This window comes from Lactuca virosa, chromosome 6 (genome assembly GCF_052849685.1).
Source record: "Lactuca virosa cultivar CGN04683 chromosome 6, Lactuca_virosa_CGN04683_v6, whole genome shotgun sequence".
NCBI classification, from domain to species: domain Eukaryota; kingdom Viridiplantae; phylum Streptophyta; class Magnoliopsida; order Asterales; family Asteraceae; genus Lactuca; species Lactuca virosa.
In genome coordinates, this window is record NC_136431.1 from 73,717,743 (window position 1) to 73,740,671 (window position 22,929).

Genomic DNA, 22,929 nt, shown 5'->3' on the forward strand with positions numbered 1-22,929 from the left:
AAAATCATAAATGGTCTTTTCGTTCAAATTAACACATCATTCATATAAAAACTAAAGATCATTGCAGGTAAGCTATGATGTCTTAGTGTATACACTAGAGTCATTTATAATTAAGATTTGTAGGCTTGGAGTGAGCGATTCCGCCTCATTTCCTGTTCCTTGTTCGGTTGTGGATTTAGGGCAGAGTCACTCAGTCGACTGTCTTTCCAATCTTAATTATACATGACTTGTATACACCAAGAGATTATAGAAGGACCTGTTAGGGATTATTTTATAAAAGTTCATCATTTTCGATTATCAGAACACTCGTACTGCTAGTACTCGCTAAATGCGGTGCATAATGTTCGCAGTAGTAATAACAAGGATAAAACTAAAAGCACTGGAAACATATACATAGAATAGTTCATCGTTCTAATAGTCACTTCTTTCAAATCGACTTAATATCTGTTACGATAAGAAGTTCCGATGTCATCTTTAGAAATGTATTGGTTTGGTCCTCACCATACCAACTTCCTATGATACGTAAAGACCCTTTGCCTTAAACGACCGTCTAACGAAATCCTTTCAATCTATAATGACAAACCCACCGCAAACCTTCGTATCATCTCTCGCTTCAAAACTCAGAATTACCCATGAGAGGGATACCATGCCTCCCTAACCTACTCCGTAGAGAAGAAACTTAAAGTGAAATAACGGGTTGTTATCACCCAAGAACACACATACTAGGTGAGTTCATACTCCTGCATTTTTACTATTTTTTTACTGTTTTAGGGGGGGAATACAAGTCTAACACAAGAATATTGTGTTTACAATCAAATGATTTCTAAATATTTCTAAAACGATTTTTAAACTACTGAAAATCTTTTAAATATTGTCAAACTCTTTTCAAGGTTTTATAAACTCTTTTTAATTTATATTTTGCCAAAATCATATATATATATATATATATATATATATATATATATATATATATATATATATATATATATATATATATAAGATTTAAATGGCTTAGGACTGATAATTCGCTTTATTTCCCTTTTCCTTGTTTGGATGTGGGCCCAGGGTAGAATTATTTGTCTGAATGTCGTTTCAATTTTAATTATATATTATATATTATATTATATTATATATATATATATATATATATATATATATATATATATATATATATGAATATAAAAGTTAATTTATTCAGAGTAATATTCCTTTTGTAACATGTCGATCAAAGGGTATACTTTCATGAATATTACATATCAAGTACAAAACACATATAAATTATAATAGGTATAATTTATGGAACTCTCAAACTATTTTCACAAACTAGTTATACAAAGTTTAACAGATTAATCTTATACAAATACTTTACATTCTAGAATACTAAAGAAAGATTATATTATCAGTTCATTTACTTCAAAATGACTTTTAAATCATTTGTTATATACGTAATCGTCAATATGTTTTTTGTGAGTTAATGTTTAGTTGCTTATTCATTTAGGCAATACAGTTAAAGTCCTGTTATTATAACCAGAATCTCCGGACAGAGAGCGTGACAAATGTGTATAGATCTATACGGGATTGACAATCCCGCACTCAGACTGTTAGCTACAGTCGGGCAGGCATGCCTATGAGTGACAAATGCCGTTAACAGTTCTGACGCCTACAAAGCGTTATAGCAGGCCAGCTAGTCATAGTATGGTTATAATAACTCACCAAAAAGATATGAACAAATACGATTAGTGTATAATTTAATTAAATCAATGAGTACGAATATAAATTACTGGTTTTACAATAATATGAATTACAGTATTATAGTACAATTTACAACTTCAGCTAGTGAAGTCAGGCATATTCACTTTTGCATGGTTTTCAAAGAGTACAATTACAAAACTTGGAAAAACATAAACAATACAAAAAACATTCTTTTTACAGTTTTATTGAATTAAAGCTATGTTAAACTACTTTATAGTTTTACTAAACTAAAACGAAGTTATACTATTTTATAGTACAACAATACTCACATAGAACGATTTTATGGTATTAAAACTACTTTACAGTTACATTAGAAAATATTGGATTTTCTGGAAACAAATACGATTGTTTACATATCGATATGATTACTTAGTGGATACATTTGGTTATATACAATGAAGATCCGATAGACAGTGGACTGTGTGACTTCCGCCTCATTTCCTGTTCCTTGTTTGGTTGTGGACTTAGGGCAGATCCACCCGTTCGACTGTCTATCCGATATGAATTATATATAACTTGTATACATTAAGTAATCATAGAGGGAACTTGTATGGTTATTACTTAATAAGAAAATATAGGATTTTCTAGAGAAACACACGAACATATTTTAAGGAACAAAGAATTACTTTCTAAAACAAAATACTTATGAACTCACCAACTTAAATGTTGATACTCGCTTTTTCAAAATACTTGTATTCTCAGGTAACCAGTAGATAGGTACATCCCAGGATTTTAAGAAGACGGAGCTGTATAGAGTCACGTCTTCTAGCTTTTGTTATATAACTTTTGATGTCAAATATACAATGACTTAAATACTTATGTAGAACTTATACTTTATTAATGCAATGGTTTTTGTACTTTGATTACTATGATGCATGCGTTGTGATACTTAACATGAAGTCATCCACCCCCGAACGTTTCCGCCGTTTCGGTTTGGGGGTGTGACAAAAAATAACCAAGTTGACACCTAAATAAACATCAAATCATATCATTCAACTAATAGCAATATACTTTCAACTTGAAAAAAAAACTACATAAAATGAATAATAGCAACATAATTTCAACTTGGAAAAAATCTAGCAACAATTAGTAGCCATTGTATATTCATATTAATAAAAAAAACTAGCAACAATTAATAGCAAAGTACTTTTAAGGGTATAATTGTCAATTTCTTTTGTCACTATAGGTCTAGAAACAATCATTTTTTGTCACTAGAGGTCTGATGTAAAATTGATTTTAAGGGTATAATTGACATTATTCCAATGTAGTCATATAGAAAGAGTAAAATAAGTTTATACAACTATTTTTGCTTTATCTTTTCACCATTGTATTGAATTAAATACATATAATGTATAATATCTTCATTAAAAGTTTGCAGCTTTTTGCCTTTTAATAATTATAACTCAATATTTTTAACTTTGAATCCACAAAATCCTTTTTGTTTTAACATTAATAAACAATACATATTCAATTAATTACTAGTTCAACATGTTCTTTATTTAAGTTACTAGATCAAAGGTTGGAACTTTTCTACAATATTAGTAATAACTTGAACTAACTTTCAAAACAAAATTACAAATGATTAATAATGAATGTGTGTGTGTCCACCACCAGCAGCAACGTGTATAGAACACATAAATTCATCAAGTTCATGCATAAGAAGCCATTGAAACCCTATTAGATGGTTCACCACTTCTTACTTCCATCTCTCACACGCAACAAACACTGTCACCTGTGAATTTCACTTATAGTTGGATGATAATGTCCTTGAGGCTCACAATAAGATATATTATTCACAATGACTTCACATTTTATATACCTTGGAATGGATTCACATGAGCATATTTTGAATCCATGATACCAAAGATGGATGCAATGAGAACTTGTCATGTCATTGAGGCCATAATGAAAACCGTGCCAAGTAGTTTAATAACGGAGGCGAACGAAATGAGTATGTCAAAATCAATTACACCCATACCAGCTGCGAACTGTTGCAGGAAATAGTTAATTGGTTACCTAAAACGTGCATGACAGACACCCTTTTCTTTTTCTTGTACCAGAAAAATCTTACCTTGTTAAACACCCATATACATCCTTGTCTAGTAGCAATAGAAGTTAGCTACAACATCTTTCGCCAAGTTTTTTTCTGTACAACATAGGAGCCCGATTTCCCACATTATACTTCTGCAACAAGTAATGCAAACTTAAAATAAATATATATCTTATTTTCTCCATACAAATCAAAAGTTACAATATACTTAAAACATTGAAACTTGAAAGTGATGAAATTTCTTATGGAGGTAATCTCCATGTTCCAAATCTACAACACTATCAAAACATTTACTACTTAAATTCATCTCGTTCTTCACTTCCTCTACATCTTTAGCTTTTGTTTTTATGAAATAAAAACACATGGTTAGATAGATAGGGAGAAAAACCTTTGTGTTGAGGAATCAGGATTTTGGTGAGAGAGGCTTGGGTAGTGGTGCAATGAATTTCAACCTCGGCTATTGATGCAGTGGTCGTAAAGAATCAAAGGCGTTGGTCTTATCTATCTGCTACTCCCGTGTTCATGTTTCTCTCCCTTACATTTGCTTTTTCTCATTTTTATTTTTCTCAGATCTTAAAGTAGAACCAGAGAAAAAAATGCACATATTAACCCAATAATATAAGCCATTGAATCAGCAACACATTACCTAAAGAAAAGAAGTCAAAGACTTAAAACTTACTACGGTGAAGCGTTATCGGCAAGAAGGGTCGTCGTGGCATTGAGCGTTTTGGCTAGGGTTTCTTCTTCTCTTGGAATCGAGTTTCAGGAATGGTAAGAAGATGAATATCGGTACTCGATTTAGGATGTGGGGGTCAATTTAGGAGATAGGTGTCGATTTGGACTTTGGATTTCAGAACCTAGCATGATATGTGAGCGTCGATTTAGGAGGGAGAATGGGGTAATGAAAATAATTGGGAGGGACAAACGGGGGAAGTGAAATATTTGGAAGGGAAGTAAAAAAAAATCAACGACCGATAATATGCTAAAATTTATTCCTTATGAATACAAAATGACATCCGTCGTTGATCCCTTGTAAATCCGTCGCTAATTAGCTAAGGATTTTTTCCATCACTGATTTCGTCGCTGATGCCTCGTTTTCTAGTAGTGTGTGTATGTGTGTGTGTATATATATACACAGAGAGAGAGAGAGTTACAAATGTTCCAACCATCACAACGACTCCATAAATTAACTAATGTGCACCTTAATTAAGTTTTATGATATCTGATTATTATTGACCAAACTGCTCTTATGTCTAAGCTTATACGTTTAACACACCCCAAAGGTTGACATGGCTTACTCAAAGTTCTAAGTTGCAAGCCCTTTGTCCTTTTCATAAATTTAAAAAATAGTAGAAACCATGCCTTCTATGTTTTGTACATAATAATCTTTTAGGTAATTTTATAACCATGCTTCATCTTTTTCTCAGAAATAGTGATAAATGTGCACTATAAGACCGGTAGGTGTGCCCCTATACCGCACCCTATAGTGGTGATGTGTCACTGCGATGGTGTGGTGAACATGACACCGTCTCGGGGTCGGGAGCACAGTAAGCCCACCACACCAGGAACCTTTGTCACACTTTTTTGTCAATTCTGTGACCGTTGACCATTTTTAATTGTGTGGTATGACACCCATCTATTTTGTGAGGTGAGGGGAAAATGATGTGGCAAGATAAAAGTGTGCTAAGGTGTGGTATGACACCTACCGATCAGATAAAAAAAACCATGACTTTTTCCCTTTACTCTTGCTGGAAATCTTTTTTACTTCATGTTACTTTCTTTCTTTTCTCTTGACATGTCTCTATCAATACACTTTTCTTTTGTTTAATATATATCAACAACTAACATAGGAAGCACCTTCAACCTTCAAAGTATTTACTCGTAACCATTGACTTTGCTATGAAAATCATCACCAAGAAGCCATCTTTGTATCATACATCGAACAATCAACCACCATCCTAAAAGATCCTTTTACTTGGCCTAAAAACCATGAACTTTTTTCTTATTGTCTCTGTACAAAGGAATAAGGTTTAAACTTTCTTTCACATGCAAACACAAAAAATCTTTTATTTCTTAAACATATTATATGTGTCTTCAAGGAATCTTTCATTTAAATATATCCATCTCTGCTTCTGTAAAATCATGTAACCACAACAATCCATATAACTAACAAATTCCTCCTTCTTAGTTGACAAACTCTCTCACATACATAAAGACGGCAGAAATTTCACAGACCTCAAGAAAAACCAGTGGCAAACTGCGGAGAAACTACCCTAAGATTCATGTCACCCATCGTCCTTGTTATTATTTATGTTTCTCCTGAAAAATATCGTTCTCATCTTTTTTTCCTTTATCTATGGACACATTTCTACAGATAACCTAACCGACATAAAAATTGTCATAAATGTAAGAATCACCCACTAGAAAGAAACATCCACTCATTTTCCCTCTTTCATCTCAACCACTAACGAACCTCTCCTCCTCTCTCTGATCTAACCATTGTTTTAAAATTAATTCCTCTTATCTTATGTCTTTCTATGTACCACTTTTTTGGGATCAAGTATGAAACACCAAAGATTTGAAGAAGAAATCAGAGAGAAGGGTATGTACACAACAAACAAAGACTTTTATGTATTCCAGACCCATTTGTACATTTGATTACATGTTTATATATATATATATATATATATATATATATATATATATATATATATATATATATATATATGGAAAAATGAATATATACATTACAGTCCCATTTAAGCTTATGTACAAAACATCATGAAACTACATTGGCTTATTTTATATATATATATATATATATATATATATATATATATATATACACACACACACACTACCTACGTACCATATTTATTGACCATTTTTTACTTTGAAGTCTTTATTTTTTAACTTTGGCCTTAAATATTTTTTATTTGTGTTATAAACTACTTGATGGAACTTATAATAATGAAAAGACATTTAAAACACAATTCATTCATATATTTTTCATCAAATATTATATATCAAAAACAAAAATATTTAATGTCAAAATTAAAGGATAAAGACTTCAAAAGTCAAAAGTGGACAATAAATATGGGACAGGGGGAGTATATAAGTAGGTTCTGTTGAGATTCCAAAAAAAAATCTTGAGATTCAACTTCAGCCACATATTTCATAGTTTCCGCTCTAGCACTCTAGTGTACCAGTAGGGCGAGAGAGTTATAATAATAAATGATTATGCAGCGCCGCCCGTTCCATTTTCTCCGCCACCTTCCGTACCACCACAATTGCCACCGCCACCACCACCACCTCTGCCATCAACCGACCCCACCACTTCCACCTCATCTGTCTCCAACCATCATAATCATATATGATTAATCACTTTTTCAACAAACATATATGTAATCATTTATGTGTATGCATTATCCCGTCGCGCCGGTACGCTGAGCGTTAGGGCACCAAATGAGAAATATGTGGCTGATGTTGAATATCAAGATCTCTATATTATCAAAAGATTAATGGAAACGTCTTTATATATATATATATATATATATATATATATATATATATATATATATATATATATATATATATATATATCCTTGTTTTATCTTTTTATTTGCTCATTCATTTTGGGACCTATTTATTGCCGTTATTTTTTTTCATTTGCCCATTTTAGATATTAAGGAGAGAGAAAGTTCATCCATTTCTCATCGATTATTGCTCCGCATCATATGCTTTTTTTAGTCTTGAACCTCATTGATCCCATCAAATTGTGTTTACCAAAATTTCATCTCATAGGATAGATCATAAACCAACTAATTTCCATGGATTAAACTCGTTTGGATTAGACAATTTTAGGGTTTTTCGTTATTGGTGATCTTGGCTCATTTTCTAGATTTTTTTGATTGTGATATTTGATATTTTGGTTGGATTGTTGTGGGTTAAATTAGGTAAATGATTTTATGACTGAATTGATTTGTGTATTTCCAATTGTAATTGTTCTAAGAATCAATCTTCTAACCCATCAACGACAATATTATTCTTCCTAATCAATACCATTTTGCTTCTAAATGTCAATTCATTGTTTATGCGAAATAGAGTTGAAGATGGATCCAAATAGATGTTTCAATTGGCTGAATGTGTTTTCGAATGATGTTGGATATTTGAATGGATTTTCAAATCGATTAGATGAGTATAGAATGAATTTGTAACAGTCATTTTCCGGGTACGACCTTATTTACCAAGTTATTTTTCTAAGTTAGAAAAAATAGTTTTTGGAGTTTCACGTCACATCGACTTGGTGTCGTAATGTGACTTGTATAGGTCGCAAAATGTGGCTGCAAACATCTCACACAGTAATCTCGGGTTTTGGGCCCTATTTAAGGCACTAACTTCTAGGGCTTTGTCTCATCATCAACCTCTAAGCCCCATAAGTAAACCCTAGCATCCATCATTCTCTTCCTTAAAGATTTTGTGTTCTTAGTGTAATTCTTGAGGAAGAAGAGGAAGGTGTTTGGTGCAAGGAAATGAGATCCACAGAAGTTCCAACCTTTTTATCATTTTCGAGAGCTTTATAAGTCATCAATTCTCAACCTTTATGATCCCTTTTTTGTAGATCTATGTCTTGTTTATGTTATTGGTCCCTTTTATGAAAATTATATGGAGTTTGGGAAAACTCCAAGTCCAAAGGTTATGTTAATTGGTTTTATGGACCCATTGTTGTGAAATGAATGGAAGGTTAACTTCCTATATGAACCATGAGATTATTGGAATTTTGGGCACATTCTTGGATATGGGGTTAGAAATGGTTATGTTAGAGGCATGCATATGGATAAAGTATGAAACTTTATCCACAAAGACCATTTTTAGAAGGATTCTGGAAATTATGAGCTTTGTTCTTAAGAGATTAAGTGCTTAACCAATTGGATTTAGTCTTTCCTTTTGATGATTATAACAAAGTTCAATTTAGTATTATTAGTTTCTTAATCTTGTTGTGGTATTTTGATATGCATATAATGCTTGTTCCAAAGAAGTCAAAATCAAGTAAAGTCTGGTTTGATTATAATAAAGCATTTTAGACAACATAAAATAGTTTATCATAGAAGATTTTAACTATTTGAAAATACTTTGCAAATTCTTTTGGAATATGTTATTGCCACAGAATATGTGAAATTAAGGTAACATTTAGTGTTAGATTTTACCACTCGGGTTTATGAAAATTGTCTCATTTAAAAGAAAATATTAAGCCAATATTTACATTTATTGAAAATAAAGTGAGGACATTCAATGCTTTTAATATCATATGTTATAAACTGATAATCTAATAAGTTCTAATGATGCTAATGGGAGTGATGCAGAGCTCAACAAATTGAAAAGTTTGAAGAATAGAGGGGGGAAAGAGAGAGAATGGGTGGTCTGTCAAGTTAGGGAGAAGAAAGGGAGAAGAAGAAGTCAAAGAAAGGAGGGATCGACAACTGATCATCGAGGAGGAGGCCTCAATTTGATATGTCGAGGTCAAGGCCTATTGTTTGTTGAGTCCACATCAACAATGCCGAGGGATTGCCGAGATGACTCCCCGTAGCCTAAGAGTATTAATGTTTGTTACTTCCATAAAATATCATAATAATTAAGTGTTTGTTTGAAGTTAGAAATGACTCATTTTTTGTAATGTAAATATTATTCAATGTTATTCGGAGTTGGTTGTTCTTATCGATGTAAAGATCTTGTGTTTTTTTTTGTTTGAGTAATATAATTATGTAGCCATACTTAAGCTTTGTTATATCAATCAATTTAGTCAAAAACAAATAATATTAATGCATAATACACATTATTATTTGTGCGGATTATGTTTGGTCCAAACGTTCAAAACAGAGTTTGGCCATATAATAACGTGTGAGTTATATTTTCAGAGAAATTATTTATGTGAACTGTTTTCAACCCAAAGATAGATACAATTCAACATGATGTCTGTAACAAAGGGACAACTGACAGAATTACCTTATACATCAATTGCAACTTTAAGCTTCTGGGAATTAGATGTTGATGAATGTCATTCTTCGTCGTGTGTTATTAAGGGAAGTGAAATGTTGCTAGACATTCACCACTGTCTATATCAATCTATGGCGAGTCTTGTGCAAGTGGAAGATTGAAATATCTTTATACCCAAGAGTCATTATATAGTGATATTTGTTAATGACATATGATCATATAAGGTCACACCTTATATCAAGTTACACCTAATTCATTATTTATTAAAGTAATTTGATTATTAATAAATATAATTAACTTGTAGTTAATTTTGGAATTATTATTTTATGAAAATAATGTTTTAACAACTAATTAGAAAATTGTTATTTCTAGGAAATGATAATAAACAAGAATAAAACTAGTTATATTCATAAGGCAGGATTATATATGCTATGTAGAAATTAAATGGACACTTTGAGTAAACATTTAGTTAGACATGTAACGAGTTAGTTAGAAGCTTGAGTGAAAGACACTCTTGACCCATGTCTTGCTTGTCAAAACCATACACCTCTTGGAGAGGTTAAGGATTGATTGTGGTCTTATTGCTTCTTACATCATATTCATGTCATAAAAGCGCCATGCTTTGACTTGTTGAAAGAATGTTGCTTTAGCACATGTAAGGTGGTATACAAAGGAGTGTTAGGATGAAAAAATATCTAGTTTTTATTGGATATTATTCTCCTTTTAGGCTGCCAAAACCGAGAGTTTATGCTCTCTCTCCCTCATATTTGTCTTGCAATTTGGTGCTTGATTTAAGAGCTTATATGTTGCTTCTCCTTAAGACTTATTTAGTATATATCTTAAGGCTTAAGAACAACTTATATACAAGTGAAGACTATGTAAAGTCATCTTTAGTGTTGTGTCAAATAGCTGTTTTCGGAATTATGTCTTGTTCCGATTCCGAATGGGGCATGTCCATTTTCGAAATTGTTATCTTAGTTGGTCTTTATATAGCATATGTATTTGTCTTTTATGGAACAACTTTTGTAACGTTCTCTTCCAGCATTAAAGAATAGTTCCAATTTCACGAATTGTTCCATTGTTGAGATTAATAGAGTGCAACTTCTTTTCAATCATTATCGTTCCATATCATTGGTTTATTTCGTAATATAGAATCTATAAGTCATTTTATTATCTACCAGACTAGCCTGTTTTAGTGGTTGATCCTTACTTGGGGGTAGATTATAAAGAGCTTCTTTTTTGGAGCTTCTTGTCATCTTCATCAACTTCCAATCTCCCATGAGAATCAAAGTCTTCAAAGATTGCAACACTTTTTCTTCTATGGTTGATTTAATATTTTCATGCTTTGCAAAGTGATCTTTGGTGAGTTAAAATGGTTTTAACTTTATTCAAATCTTCAAATACTCCGTTGCTAATCTCGTAGTTTTGACAATATAATTAGACTATTTTTTAATAAAACCCAATACAGGGCCTGGTGCCTTTTTACTTGCACACTCTAAGCCAAAATCCTTTCTAGCACTACATAAGTAGATAGTATTATGCTAAAGAGAGGTTTAACTCTAGGAATTTAAACAAACCGAACGAATATGGATAAAGACTTGTTCATGTAAGTTAGTCAAACAAACCAATGAACACAAACGAATAAACATACGAGTTTTCTTGTCCATGTTCGTTCGTTTAACAAGTTAAAACTTGTTCGTGTTCGCTCATTATATTTGTGAACATAATAAACATATATAAACGAACGAACATAAACGGATAGAGATAAACAAAAAAAAACAGTTTAACATATATAAACATAAACGAACATATAACATAATAATGTAATCATACATAACTGAACATATATGAATATAAATGAACTTAAACAAACATAAACAAAAGTTCACAAACATAAATGAACGCATGAGATAATTATTCATGTTTGTTTCTTTAACCCAACAAACAAAAATTTATGTTCATGTTCGTTTATTTATAACATAAAAACAAACTACCCATCGAATGATTCATAAACATGCGGTTCGTTTACAACCTAGTTACCTCATAAAAACCAAATTTTAAAAAACCTTACACTACTGGAAAATCTGATAATACCTACGGAAAAATCTGTAGGTATAAGGTGTTACCTACGGAATTGCGACGGAAAACGGGCCGTAGCATAAACGTTCGTGGGTAAATATTACCGACAGATTTGCGACGGAATACCTACGGAATACCGACAACATTTTTCCGTCAGTAATTTACCTACGGAATACCTACGGTTACCGACGGGACCCACTTTAATTGACATTCACTTTATCACCTACGGATTTCCGACGGCTCATATTACCAACGGATTTTCCGTAGGTATTCCGTCACTAAATCTCTTTTTTTTTTTTAAAAAAACAGCAATAAATAACAAAAATTCCAGTTTTTTCTCTCCAATATATTGACAAAACTCATTAGATTAAACTTATAATAATATTGAAACTCAACCACAAAACTAATAACATTACAACAAAACTAATAACATTACAACAAAACTAATAAACATCATCTAATACCTTAAAAAGTATCAAATACAAATGCATTACTAATGAACATTATCTAATAATATACTAAATGTGTCTAACAATACACATTAAAAGTGTCAACTATAAATGTTTAACTAAGTGCTTAAAAACATAAAACTGAGAATTATTTGGGGGATTACTTGGTAAATTACCAAGTTAAGCTTAACCGATAAACCCCGACAATTGTTCTTCAATTTGAGTTTTGAATCAAAGGCCGCCAAGTGTTCCTGTTTCAACACACCATAATAAATTATCACAAATATATATATATATATATATATATATATACACACAAGTGAAGATCCCATGCTCCGCATGGGTTAGAACGACTTCTGTCTTTGCTTAATAGACATTTTACATATTTGTTATCAATGTACTTAATCCCATGCTCCATAGCCACACCCACCCTCTGATCCTTTACCATTTTCCCTCCGAGATCAGAAACAGTAAACCTGAAGAAGAGTTCAAAAAAAAAAGTTTACCAGGCTAGAAGCTATTGGAAGCATTTATCAACATTAAAGTAAAACATATACTACGTTTAAGGGACAAATGCGTAAATTCAATACAGAATTACCATGAACAAAATTCACATTGTTGTAATTTTTGTAGAGCATGAAGTAAGTGAAACATGATATTGAGGATGCTACTTTTAGCATGTAAAATACATGCATATGATGGTACAGGAGAGTAAAGGGATGAAATAGCGGAGGTAGAGAAAGAGGGGAAGGGAGAGCTTGCAATTCATTTGTAAATATCACAATGATTTGAGTTAATAACAGGGACAACACCACCAAAAGACTGAAGTTCACCAAAATTGCACCAAGGGCAAAATGAACAAGATGTTGACCAAAAATAAATGCTTTCATATATCAATCCATCAATAGAATGTTATAGGTATCCCTTAAAAACTAACAAAAGAATGATAGAAACAACAACCACCACCACCAAATAACCCAAAAACTAAACAATAGGGCACCGAGGGCAAAATGGTCAACACATGAAAGGTTGCAATAAATTTAAACATCAATTGAATTAAATGATATGGACCAGCCATACACACACAACCATCATGCTTCTATGCTTATTGCAAAATAGAGATTAGCCATTTGACCGAAAAAATAAGATTATTTTTATTTTCAAAAAGTTATTTTTAAGCACTGAATGCCGTTATATTAAATTATTTACAAAAATGATTATTTCCGCTTTTAATTGATGGAAGGCAAGCCACATTAGATGCCTACAAATTTAAATATCCAATTATTTTTGCAGAAAAAAAACCAGTTCAAATTAAAAAAAAATTAGGCATTCTATTATTAAGATGCAAGCAATGAAATAGGAAATCCAAAAATGACAGTGACAATACCTGCTTATAAGAATCCCCAGTCAAGACACCCACGTGTGGTTAAAGACGTCACCCTTCTTTGTTATGTTCTATCAACTGCAAATATTAATTGAATAATATAATTATACTATACATTAAAATAATGGAGGTATGAATGACACAAATATTACAATAATAAAACTGCATCTCTTAACTCATCCTATGAACGACACAAATAATACAATAATGAAATAATGTTTATAGCCATAAAAATCAAATGAAAATATATAAATACATTAGAAAATACATCATCAAGCAACCTGTGTAGCTCATCTATAGCTTCCACCAGTTTTGGTCAAAGATCTTCTCATTCAGATCAGTTGGCATCTTGTAAAAGCAAACTCCTATCTTGCTGCAAAATAAAAATAGAAATCATAACGATTTCTCTTCATCCTTCGTTTTCTGTTCATAAAAAACGCAGAAAACCAAATTCTGCAAAATAAAAATAGAAATCATAACACACACATACATTTCTTCCAAAAGCAGGGAACAAAATTTACTCTTTTTTTATTTTCAATCGAACACCAGAAAACCAAATTCTACACCAGGAGTGAGTTATTCCATAAAATCTAAGGAAAACCATAGAAAAAAGAATCACACGAACCTGGAAATCAATCAAACAGCTGATGATGGAGTGATAGAGTTTGAGGCTAGTGGGTGGCTGTAAACATTGGTTAGTGCTAGGGTTCTCGGTCGTTGGAGGGGATAATGAGGCAGGCGGCGTCGGTGCTTTGGATGGAGGTGACGACGTAACTGTCTTGGATGTAGCGACGATGTCAATGGCGAAGAGAGCCAGTCGACGTCGTTGTTACTTGGTAGTGAAAGAGCAGAGGAGAAATCGGGATAAATGAAGATAGAGAGGAAACCCTTCAATCATATGCTCTGTTAACAAACGGAACCCAAAATTAAAACAAAGCCAAGATCGAAATGATCAATCCTAACCCAAAACGAAACCTAAACGAAATTAAACCAAAAAAAAAAACTTACCTGGATATCAAATCGATTCTCAACAATGACATGGGTGAACGAGGTGGACCAGTGATTGTTTACAGCGCAAGCCGAGTTTGGTGGAGCGGTGGCGGTGAGAAGGAACGATGGTGGATGCTGAATCGTATCGGAGATGGAAGGAGGTCGGCGTTGGGATTGGATCCATCTACGACAGAATGAAAAGGTGGGAGATGAAAAGGTGGGAGATGGGAGGTGGGACTCTTGAATCATACGGGAGGGAAAATGAACCCTAAAACATATTTGGGGCAAATGAAGCGGGTAAACGAAATAAAAGAAGGGGGTAAACGAAATAAAGGTGACGGACAAAAAAGAAACAGGCAAAGGGGTTCGAACTCGCGTCTAACATGAATAATTCCAAAGTCTGTACCAATTGGCCGGGCATGCCACATCCGTTTATAAGGGTTGCTTCGTTTCTCTTATTGAATACCGATTTCCTTCCTTTATTATTATTATTATCATTATTTCCATTATTATTATTATTATTATTATTATTTCCATTATTATTATTATTATTATTATTTCCATTATTATTATTATTATTATTATTATTATTATTATTTCCATTATTATTATTATTATTATTATTATTATTATTATTATTATTATTATTATTATTATTTCCATTATTATTATTATTATTATTATTATTATTATTATTATTATTACGTATAAGTTGGCAACACTATAGATAATCATGTATAATAGAGGCGTGAAAAAACCGAAGCGAAAAAAATGACGTTTGGTGCCCTTATCTTCGAGATTTCGGGCACCAAACATCGTTTTTTTTCGCTTCGTTTTTTTCACACCTCTAATATACATGATTATCTATATTTTCCCAAATTTATACTAAATTATTGAAATCATTTTTTCAAAGTAGTAGTGTTTAGCGATCAACTCCCACCCATGACAATTATTCCTTCCACCACTACCAACCACCTATATAAAACCATCATTGCAATCATTCAACGTCATTAACCAACCTGTTTATGTATGTCCATGTATGTGTATGTGAATATGTATTTGAATGTGCATATGTATATATGTGTATGTATATGTGTATATGTATGTATGTTTATGTATGATTATGTAAGTATCTGAATGTATTAATAGGTATTACAATGTTAAAAATTGAAATGAGTGTTTCTATGTATGTATGTATGTATGTGTATGTGTGTATGTATGTGTACGTGTGTGGGAAAAAGCATTGATTGTAATGTTAAAGCATGAAATGAGTAACGGATCAAAAGGTGCACATGGCTCTACACACGTAGATATTAGGTATAAGTTGGTGAAAGTGTAGATAATCATGCATAGTAGAAGTGCGATAAAATCGAAGGGAAAAAAACTATTCAGTTGATTTCAGTTGGTCTTAATGCATCCAGAACATAGATCTAACCTCCTAGGGTCCATATTACACGTAAAGTCATAAACTTGACGTCCATGCATGGGGGATTTGGCTCAAATGGCCTTAAAATGAGGCTTATATGATGCATGGGACCCTTATAGCAACAAAGTTGGCACCTTTATGCCATGGGAACCCTCAATGGGTCCAGATCTGAAGTTAACACTCTACATCACGCTCTAAACCCGAAGGTGGCTTAGAAATGCCCAAAAATGGCAAGATTCAAGCCTTAAAGAAGGTCTAACAAATGAGAAGTCAAGGTTGAAGCTTTTTACCTCAGCCAAGCTGGAAATGCAACCAAGACTCTGGATCTACTTGCTTCTTCAAGAACCCCCAAGCTTCCACTTCTTTCTTCAAGCTTCAAACAACTTTAAACACCCAAAAATGGCTCAAGAACACTCAAAAAGCTTTAGGGTTTCGAGTTAGGGCTTTTTGTGGACTGAGAGGGACGATGGAGCCATCCGATGGATTACTTATGATGGTGATGGTGATGGTGATGGTGATGGTGATGGTGATGGTGATGGGTGATGGGTGATGGAGATGGTGATGGTGATGGTGATGGTGATGGTGGTGGTGGTGTTGATGATGATGATGATGATGATGATGATGATGATGATACCACTGGTCTCCCTACATAGTTCAAGTGCCCTCCAACCTGAATATCTCCCATAGATACAACCGCCTCCTCATCCCCTTGAGTCTGTTTGTTGCCTAAGTAAGGAATTAGGGTTTCCACCTGAAAACCCTAGCAGCCACAGCTATAAATAGACCCTCTACATAAGGATTTCGGATCGATGAGTTTTGTATGAAGCCCTAGCTGAATCCTTCTCTCCTAAGTCATCTTGTTGCATTAGGTGTTTGTGACTCCATTAGAGGTGCAACACTTGGGGCACTAGGCTTTCAGAAGTCAAACCCCCAATAACCACCAAGATGGGTTCAAAACCCAAACCCTAGGCTTAAAAGGGCAAGGACTTAATCATTAAGCACAAAATTACCAAAGGTAATACTTGGGGCAACACTTGGGGCACTAGGCTTTCAGAGTCGGTTTCCGGACTCGACGAGTAGACTCTGACTGGACAAAACCCTAATCTAAGGGTTTGCACCCTATTTAAACATCTCATTCAGCCACCCTTCGTCCCTATTGCTTCCAGAAACCCCCCATAGCAAACCCTAACTGTGTGTGTGAAGATCTAAAGGCATTTGTGGTGATTCTTGGTGGTCTTGATCACAAGGAAGAAGGAAGGGCCTAGATGAATCAAGAGAAGACCAAAGGGGTTCAAGTTTGTGCATCATTTGCAGTTCCCAGAAGGTATAAAGTCGATACCTTGCTTGTTCATTTGTTAGATCCCTCTTTGGGGAGATTTAGGGCTTTTATAAGCCATTTTTGGTAACCAACCATGATTGCAAGCACAATCATTCCTTTTTCCTTTTTCCTTTCCCCTTTTCCTTTCCCTTTTTCCTTTCACGTCATCAACTCCCACCCATGACAATCATTCCTTCCAACACTAACAATCGCCTATCTCAAACCACCATTGCAATCCTTCAACACCACCAACCAACCTATTTATGTATCTCTATGTGTGTGTGTATATGAAATCGAGCAAAAAGGGTTCCACCAAACGGAGAGATGCGCCGGGAGATACACCGGAAGATGCTTCGGGAGACACGCCGGAAGATGCGCCACTGAATGGAGGGAAAAAATCTGGAAATGGGGAAAGAGGAGTAAGAATGTATGTGTGAATATATGTTTCTATGGGTATATATGAATGTATGTTTCTATGGGCATATATGAATGTATGTGTCAATGTGTATATGTATGTATCTATATGTACATATATTAATGTGATTGTAATTTTAAAGTGTGAAAGGAGTAACCGATCAAAATGAGTACGCCACTATAAACATCTAGGTATCAGGTATAAGTTGGGAAAACTATAGATAATCATTTACAATAGAGATGCGAAAAAAACGAAGCGAAAAAAAAACAACGTCCGGTGCCCGAAATGTCGAAAATAAAAAAAATCCGTAGGTAATCCGTAGGAATTTACCGACGGAATAGCGACGGACAGCCCCTTCCGTAGGTAATCCGTAGGTAATTTCCTACGGAAGGGGCTGTCCGTCGCTATTCCGTCGGTAATTTCCTACGGATTACCTACGGAATTTCTTTTATTTTCGACATTTCGGGCACCGGACGTTGTTTTTTCGCTTTGTTTTTTTCGCACCTCTATTATACATGATTATCTATATTATCACCAAATTATACCTAATAAATATGTGTGTATAACCACGTGCACCTTTAGATCCGTTACTCCTTTCGCACAGTTACTCCTTTCATATACATTCACACATAGACACATATGTACATATACATACATACACATACACAATTACACAAACATTCACATATAACCATAGACACATACATTCATAGAGGTTGGTCAATGTGTTTATGTATGAATATATGTGTATGTATGTATACGTGTGTATATGAATCTATATGTATGTGTGAATGTGTGTCTAAGAATGTATGTGTGAATGTATGTTTCTATGGGTATATATGAATTTATGTTTCTATGGCATATATGAATGTATATGTCAATGTGTATGTGTATGTATGTATACGTACATATGTTAATGTGATTGTAATTTTAAAGTGTGAAATGTGTAACCGATCAAAATGAGTACGCCACTATAAACATCTAGGTATCAGGTATGAGTTGGGAAAACTATAGATAATCATGTATAATAGAGGTGTGAAAAAAACGAAGCCAAAAAAACAACGTCCGGTGTCTGAAATGTCGAAAATAAAAAAAATCTGTAGGTAATCCGTAGGAAATTACCGACGGAATAGCGACGGACTGCCCCTTCCGTAGGTAATCCGTAGGAAATTTCCTACGGATTACCTACGGAAGGGGCTGTCCGTCGCTATTCCGTCGGTAATTTCCTACGGATTACCTACGGATTTTTTTTATTTTCGACATTTCGAGCACCGGACGTTGTTTTTTTCGCTTCGTTTTTTTCACACCTCTATTATACATGATTATATATACTATCACCAAATTATACCTAATATATATGTGTGTATAACCACGTGCACCTTTAGATCCGTTACTCATTTCGCACAGTTACTCCTTTCACATACATTCACACATACACACATATGTACATATACATACATACACATACACAATTACACAAACATTCACATATAACCATAGACACATACATTCATAGAGGTTGGTCAATGTGTTTATTTATGAATATATGTGTATGTATGTATATGTGTGTATATGAATCTATGTGTATGTGTGAATGTGTGTCTAAGAATGTATGTGTGAATGTATGTTTCTATGGGTATATATGAATTTATGTTTCTATGGGCATATATGAATGGATATGTTAATGTGTATGTGTGTGTATGTATATGTACATATGTTAATGTGATTGTAATTTTAAAGTGTGAAATGTGTAACCGATCAAAATGAGTACGCCACTATAAACATCTAGGTATCAGGTATAAGTTGGGAAAACTATAGATAATCATTTATAATAGAGATGCGAAAAAAACGAAGCGAAAAAAAACGACGTCCGGTGCCCGAAATGTCGAAAATAAAAAAAATTCGTAGGTAATCCGTAGGACATAATAATAAAAATAACGGAAATAATAATAATAATAATAATAATAATAGTAATAAATAATAATAATAATAATAATAATAATAATAATAATAATAATAGTAAAAAATTAATAAATTACTATTTAGCGACGGATTTGTGACGGAAATTAAACAAATTAGTCTTTTTGTCAGTTCCGTAGCTATTCTGTCGGTATTTACCGACGGATTTCCGACGGATTTGTCTTTCGTCGGTATTCTGTAGGTATTCCGTCACAATATTGTCAGTAATTTAGGGCATCGTTTTCCGTCGGAATTCCGTAGGTATTCCGTCGGTATTTTCCGACGGAATATTTCCGTAGGAAAATTTCGTAGGTATTTTTAATTTTTCTAGTAGTGATAAAAGTTTAGGGCTTTGACCCATAAATAATTTATGTTTGGGTAAAGTGTAAAGTGTAAACCCACTAAAAATATGCAAAATTTAAAGGATTTTATTACATTTTCAAGATAGCTATTTTTGTTTCGTTTTAGTTAACAACACTTAATTAGATATCTAATAAATAATCAAATCTTCTTGTTAATTAATATAAATGTCAACTCACACCATGAATTGGTTGACAAGAGCAAGTCTATGTTGATACCAAATACAAAAGAAAAAGGACACCCACAACTATCTAATAATTATTAACTACAATCATAATTGAATTAAATAAATTTCTTCTCATAATATTTCTCCATTGAACTTTGAATAAAGAAAAGAAAAAAATTTAGTCTCAAACAATGATGCCGGACACGTCTCTCCTGCTCAATGCACAAGACGAAAGTCGTGAAGACCATTGAAGCACTAATATACTTTCTCATCCTTATAAGTACCCAGGAACCATTTCTTGTTTTTCACCCCCAATTCATTTAAGAACTTGCATAGGAAAATGTCGAGGACAGACTGTAAAATAGTCGCATTAGCAGTTGGGGTCATCTTCTTCAACCTCGCTGGGCAATGCTATGCTACTCTCGGCTATGGTGGGCTCCAGTATGGGTTCTACAATGGCAAATGCCGAGCTTCAGATGTTGAAGATATCGTAAGAAGAACAGTCTACTCCAAGTTCCTATCAAACAGAAAAATTGCCCCCGCTCTCATTCGCATGCAGTTCCATGATTGCTTTGTCAATGTAAGTTTCTTATCATAATTGACTTGTACATTCTTAAAGACTTCCAAGTTTATCTATTGGTAGTGTTTTTGAGCTGCTTGTCCCTCTTGATTATCACTGTCAGTATTAGGCATCATGCGTATTGTTCTTCGATTATTGCTTTCTTTAGTATACTCTTCCCAGATGCTTGCTGGTTTTTCTATTGGTTTTAAAATAGCTTCTGTTCTAAAAAATTTGGATTTTACAATGCATGCAGCGCCTAGTTTCTTGAAGAGCAATTTTTGCATGGTTAAGTTTTACGTTTCAAAAAACCCTAATAATTCTAACTTTTCATGAATCATTCTAACTTTTCATGAAACAAAAGGGTTGCGATGCGTCCATCCTACTAGACGGACCCAACTCTGAGAAAACCGCACCCCCAAATTTAAGCGTTAGAGGCTATGATGTCATTGATGCTGCTAAAGCCGCGGTCGAGAATGTATGCCCAGGAGTGGTTTCTTGTGCAGATATAATTGTTATGGCTACAAGAGATGTCGTCTCCTTCGTAAGAAACCATAACTTTTTTCCATTCATCAATATTAAATGCATGGGATTTCATGTAACTCTTACTCCGTATAATAACCTTAAGATAATGTAAATGCAGAGTGGTGGAGCTAGATACAGTGTCCAAACAGGAAGAAGGGACGGACTTGTGTCTCTTGCACAAAATACTTTAACCCTTCCACCTCCTACTTCATCGGTGTCAAGTGCCATTCGAGCTTTTGCTCTCAAAGGATTCACAGCCACCGATATGATCTATCTCCTTGGTAATACACCAACCTCTTGTTGATAGTTATAGCATAAAATTTTGCTTAACGTGTGTAATGTACAGGTGGTCACACTATCGGAATCGCTCATTGTTCATTGTTTAAAGACCGTCTTTACAATTACAAGAACACTGGGAAACCAGACCCGTCCATGGATTTATCGCTGTTATCATCGTTGAGGAGTAAATGCCCTCAGAACACGACAGCTGATCCCACTGCCAACTTGGATCAAAACCCTTTTAGCTCTGCAGTTGTGGACAAATCTTTCTACAGTCAAATTATTATGGGTAGAGGAGTTCTTCAATTTGATCAAGATTTGGCATCAGACCGTCTTAGCAAGTCCACGGTTGCAGCCATTGCGCGCTCCTCTGATTTCAACACCCGGTTTGGTCAAGCCATGGTTAAGTTGGGTGCTACCCAAGTTCTTACAGGGAAACAAGGGCAGATCAGGAAATCATGCCGAGCAGTCAACGTACCAACTTTAACTTCTTTAGTTAATTGATTGAAAAGTTGTATAGGGTTTTAAACATGTTTTATATGTCCTTATGTTTCACATATATTGTTGTCTGTTTATTCACTTGATTTTTTACTTTTATTGAGCTATGTATTTGAGGGATTAAATATCGTATTTGTTTGATTGTGAGGAATTTTGATCATTTCTTTTTGAATAATCAATCATGTCCTTGTTTTTGTTTCACAGATTTTTGTGTAAGTTACATGGATCTCTATACTTTAATTTCAACCCCTCATCGTATTACTCAATCATATCTAGATTGTTTTGCGATTGTCTTGAGTTGGATAGAATATGCCTAGAGTCATTGCTTGGAACTTCATGAGTGGGCGGTGAGGGTATTATAGCATCTAAAAAAAATGTTTTATATGTAGTATATAAAAAAAATTATTTCTAAACATATTTTATGTTATTGTACCCCAAATAAAAGGATTGTACCATGTTTTTTTAATGCATGTGATAATAACTACATAAAATATATCTTCACAATGTTTGTATCCCGTATCAAAATTTCTGGCTCCGCAGATGACTCCATCATTGAGATATTCAAAGCAAAACTCTCAAAATGGATGATAGATGTGGTGTCTAATATTGGAGGTGTTAGTGTACACGGTTGTTTATAGGGATGAGCATAACCGGGTACCCGCCTATTTTAGTTGGAACTGGAACCGCTCCCGGAACCGGCGGTTCTTAAGTTTTTGGAATTGGAAT

At 33.7% G+C, this 22,929-nt stretch overlaps 1 protein-coding gene and 1 long non-coding RNA gene across 5 annotated transcripts; one reads left to right on the forward strand and one right to left on the reverse strand.

Moving 5' to 3' along the window:
• Positions 1 to 12,307: 12,307 nt before the first annotated feature.
• Positions 12,308 to 15,007, reverse strand: LOC145118778 (uncharacterized). Of its 4 annotated transcripts, none has more exons than XR_013713448.1 (6): positions 14,717 to 15,007; positions 14,334 to 14,611; positions 13,990 to 14,161; positions 13,712 to 13,786; positions 12,707 to 12,800; positions 12,308 to 12,575 (listed from the first exon to the last, which is right to left on the reverse strand). It is a non-coding gene; the product is annotated as an uncharacterized LOC145118778 (long non-coding RNA). The 4 variants fall into 4 exon arrangements; XR_013713447.1 differs by having other exon boundaries at positions 12,642 to 12,800; XR_013713445.1 differs by having other exon boundaries at positions 12,308 to 12,800; positions 14,717 to 15,006.
• Positions 15,008 to 20,638: 5,631 nt separating this feature from the next.
• Positions 20,639 to 22,404, forward strand: LOC145118613 (peroxidase 60-like). Its single transcript, XM_079054308.1, has 4 exons — positions 20,639 to 20,922; positions 21,266 to 21,445; positions 21,545 to 21,707; positions 21,773 to 22,404. The coding sequence occupies exons 1-4, from the start codon at positions 20,683 to 20,685 to the stop codon at positions 22,207 to 22,209; spliced, it is 1,020 nt and encodes a 339-aa protein (XP_078910434.1). The 5' UTR covers positions 20,639 to 20,682; the 3' UTR covers positions 22,210 to 22,404.
• The last annotated feature ends 525 nt before the right edge of the window (positions 22,405 to 22,929 follow it).

Coding starts and splice junctions, on each gene's coding strand:
- LOC145118613 (XM_079054308.1), top strand. CDS start 20,683: ATGTCGAGGACAGACTGTAAAATAGTCGCATTAGCAGTTGGGGTCATC. Junction 21,446..21,544: donor CAAGAGATGTCGTCTCCTTC/GTAAGAAACCAT, acceptor ATGTAAATGCAG/AGTGGTGGAGCTAGATACAG. Junction 21,708..21,772: donor CGATATGATCTATCTCCTTG/GTAATACACCAA, acceptor TGTAATGTACAG/GTGGTCACACTATCGGAATC.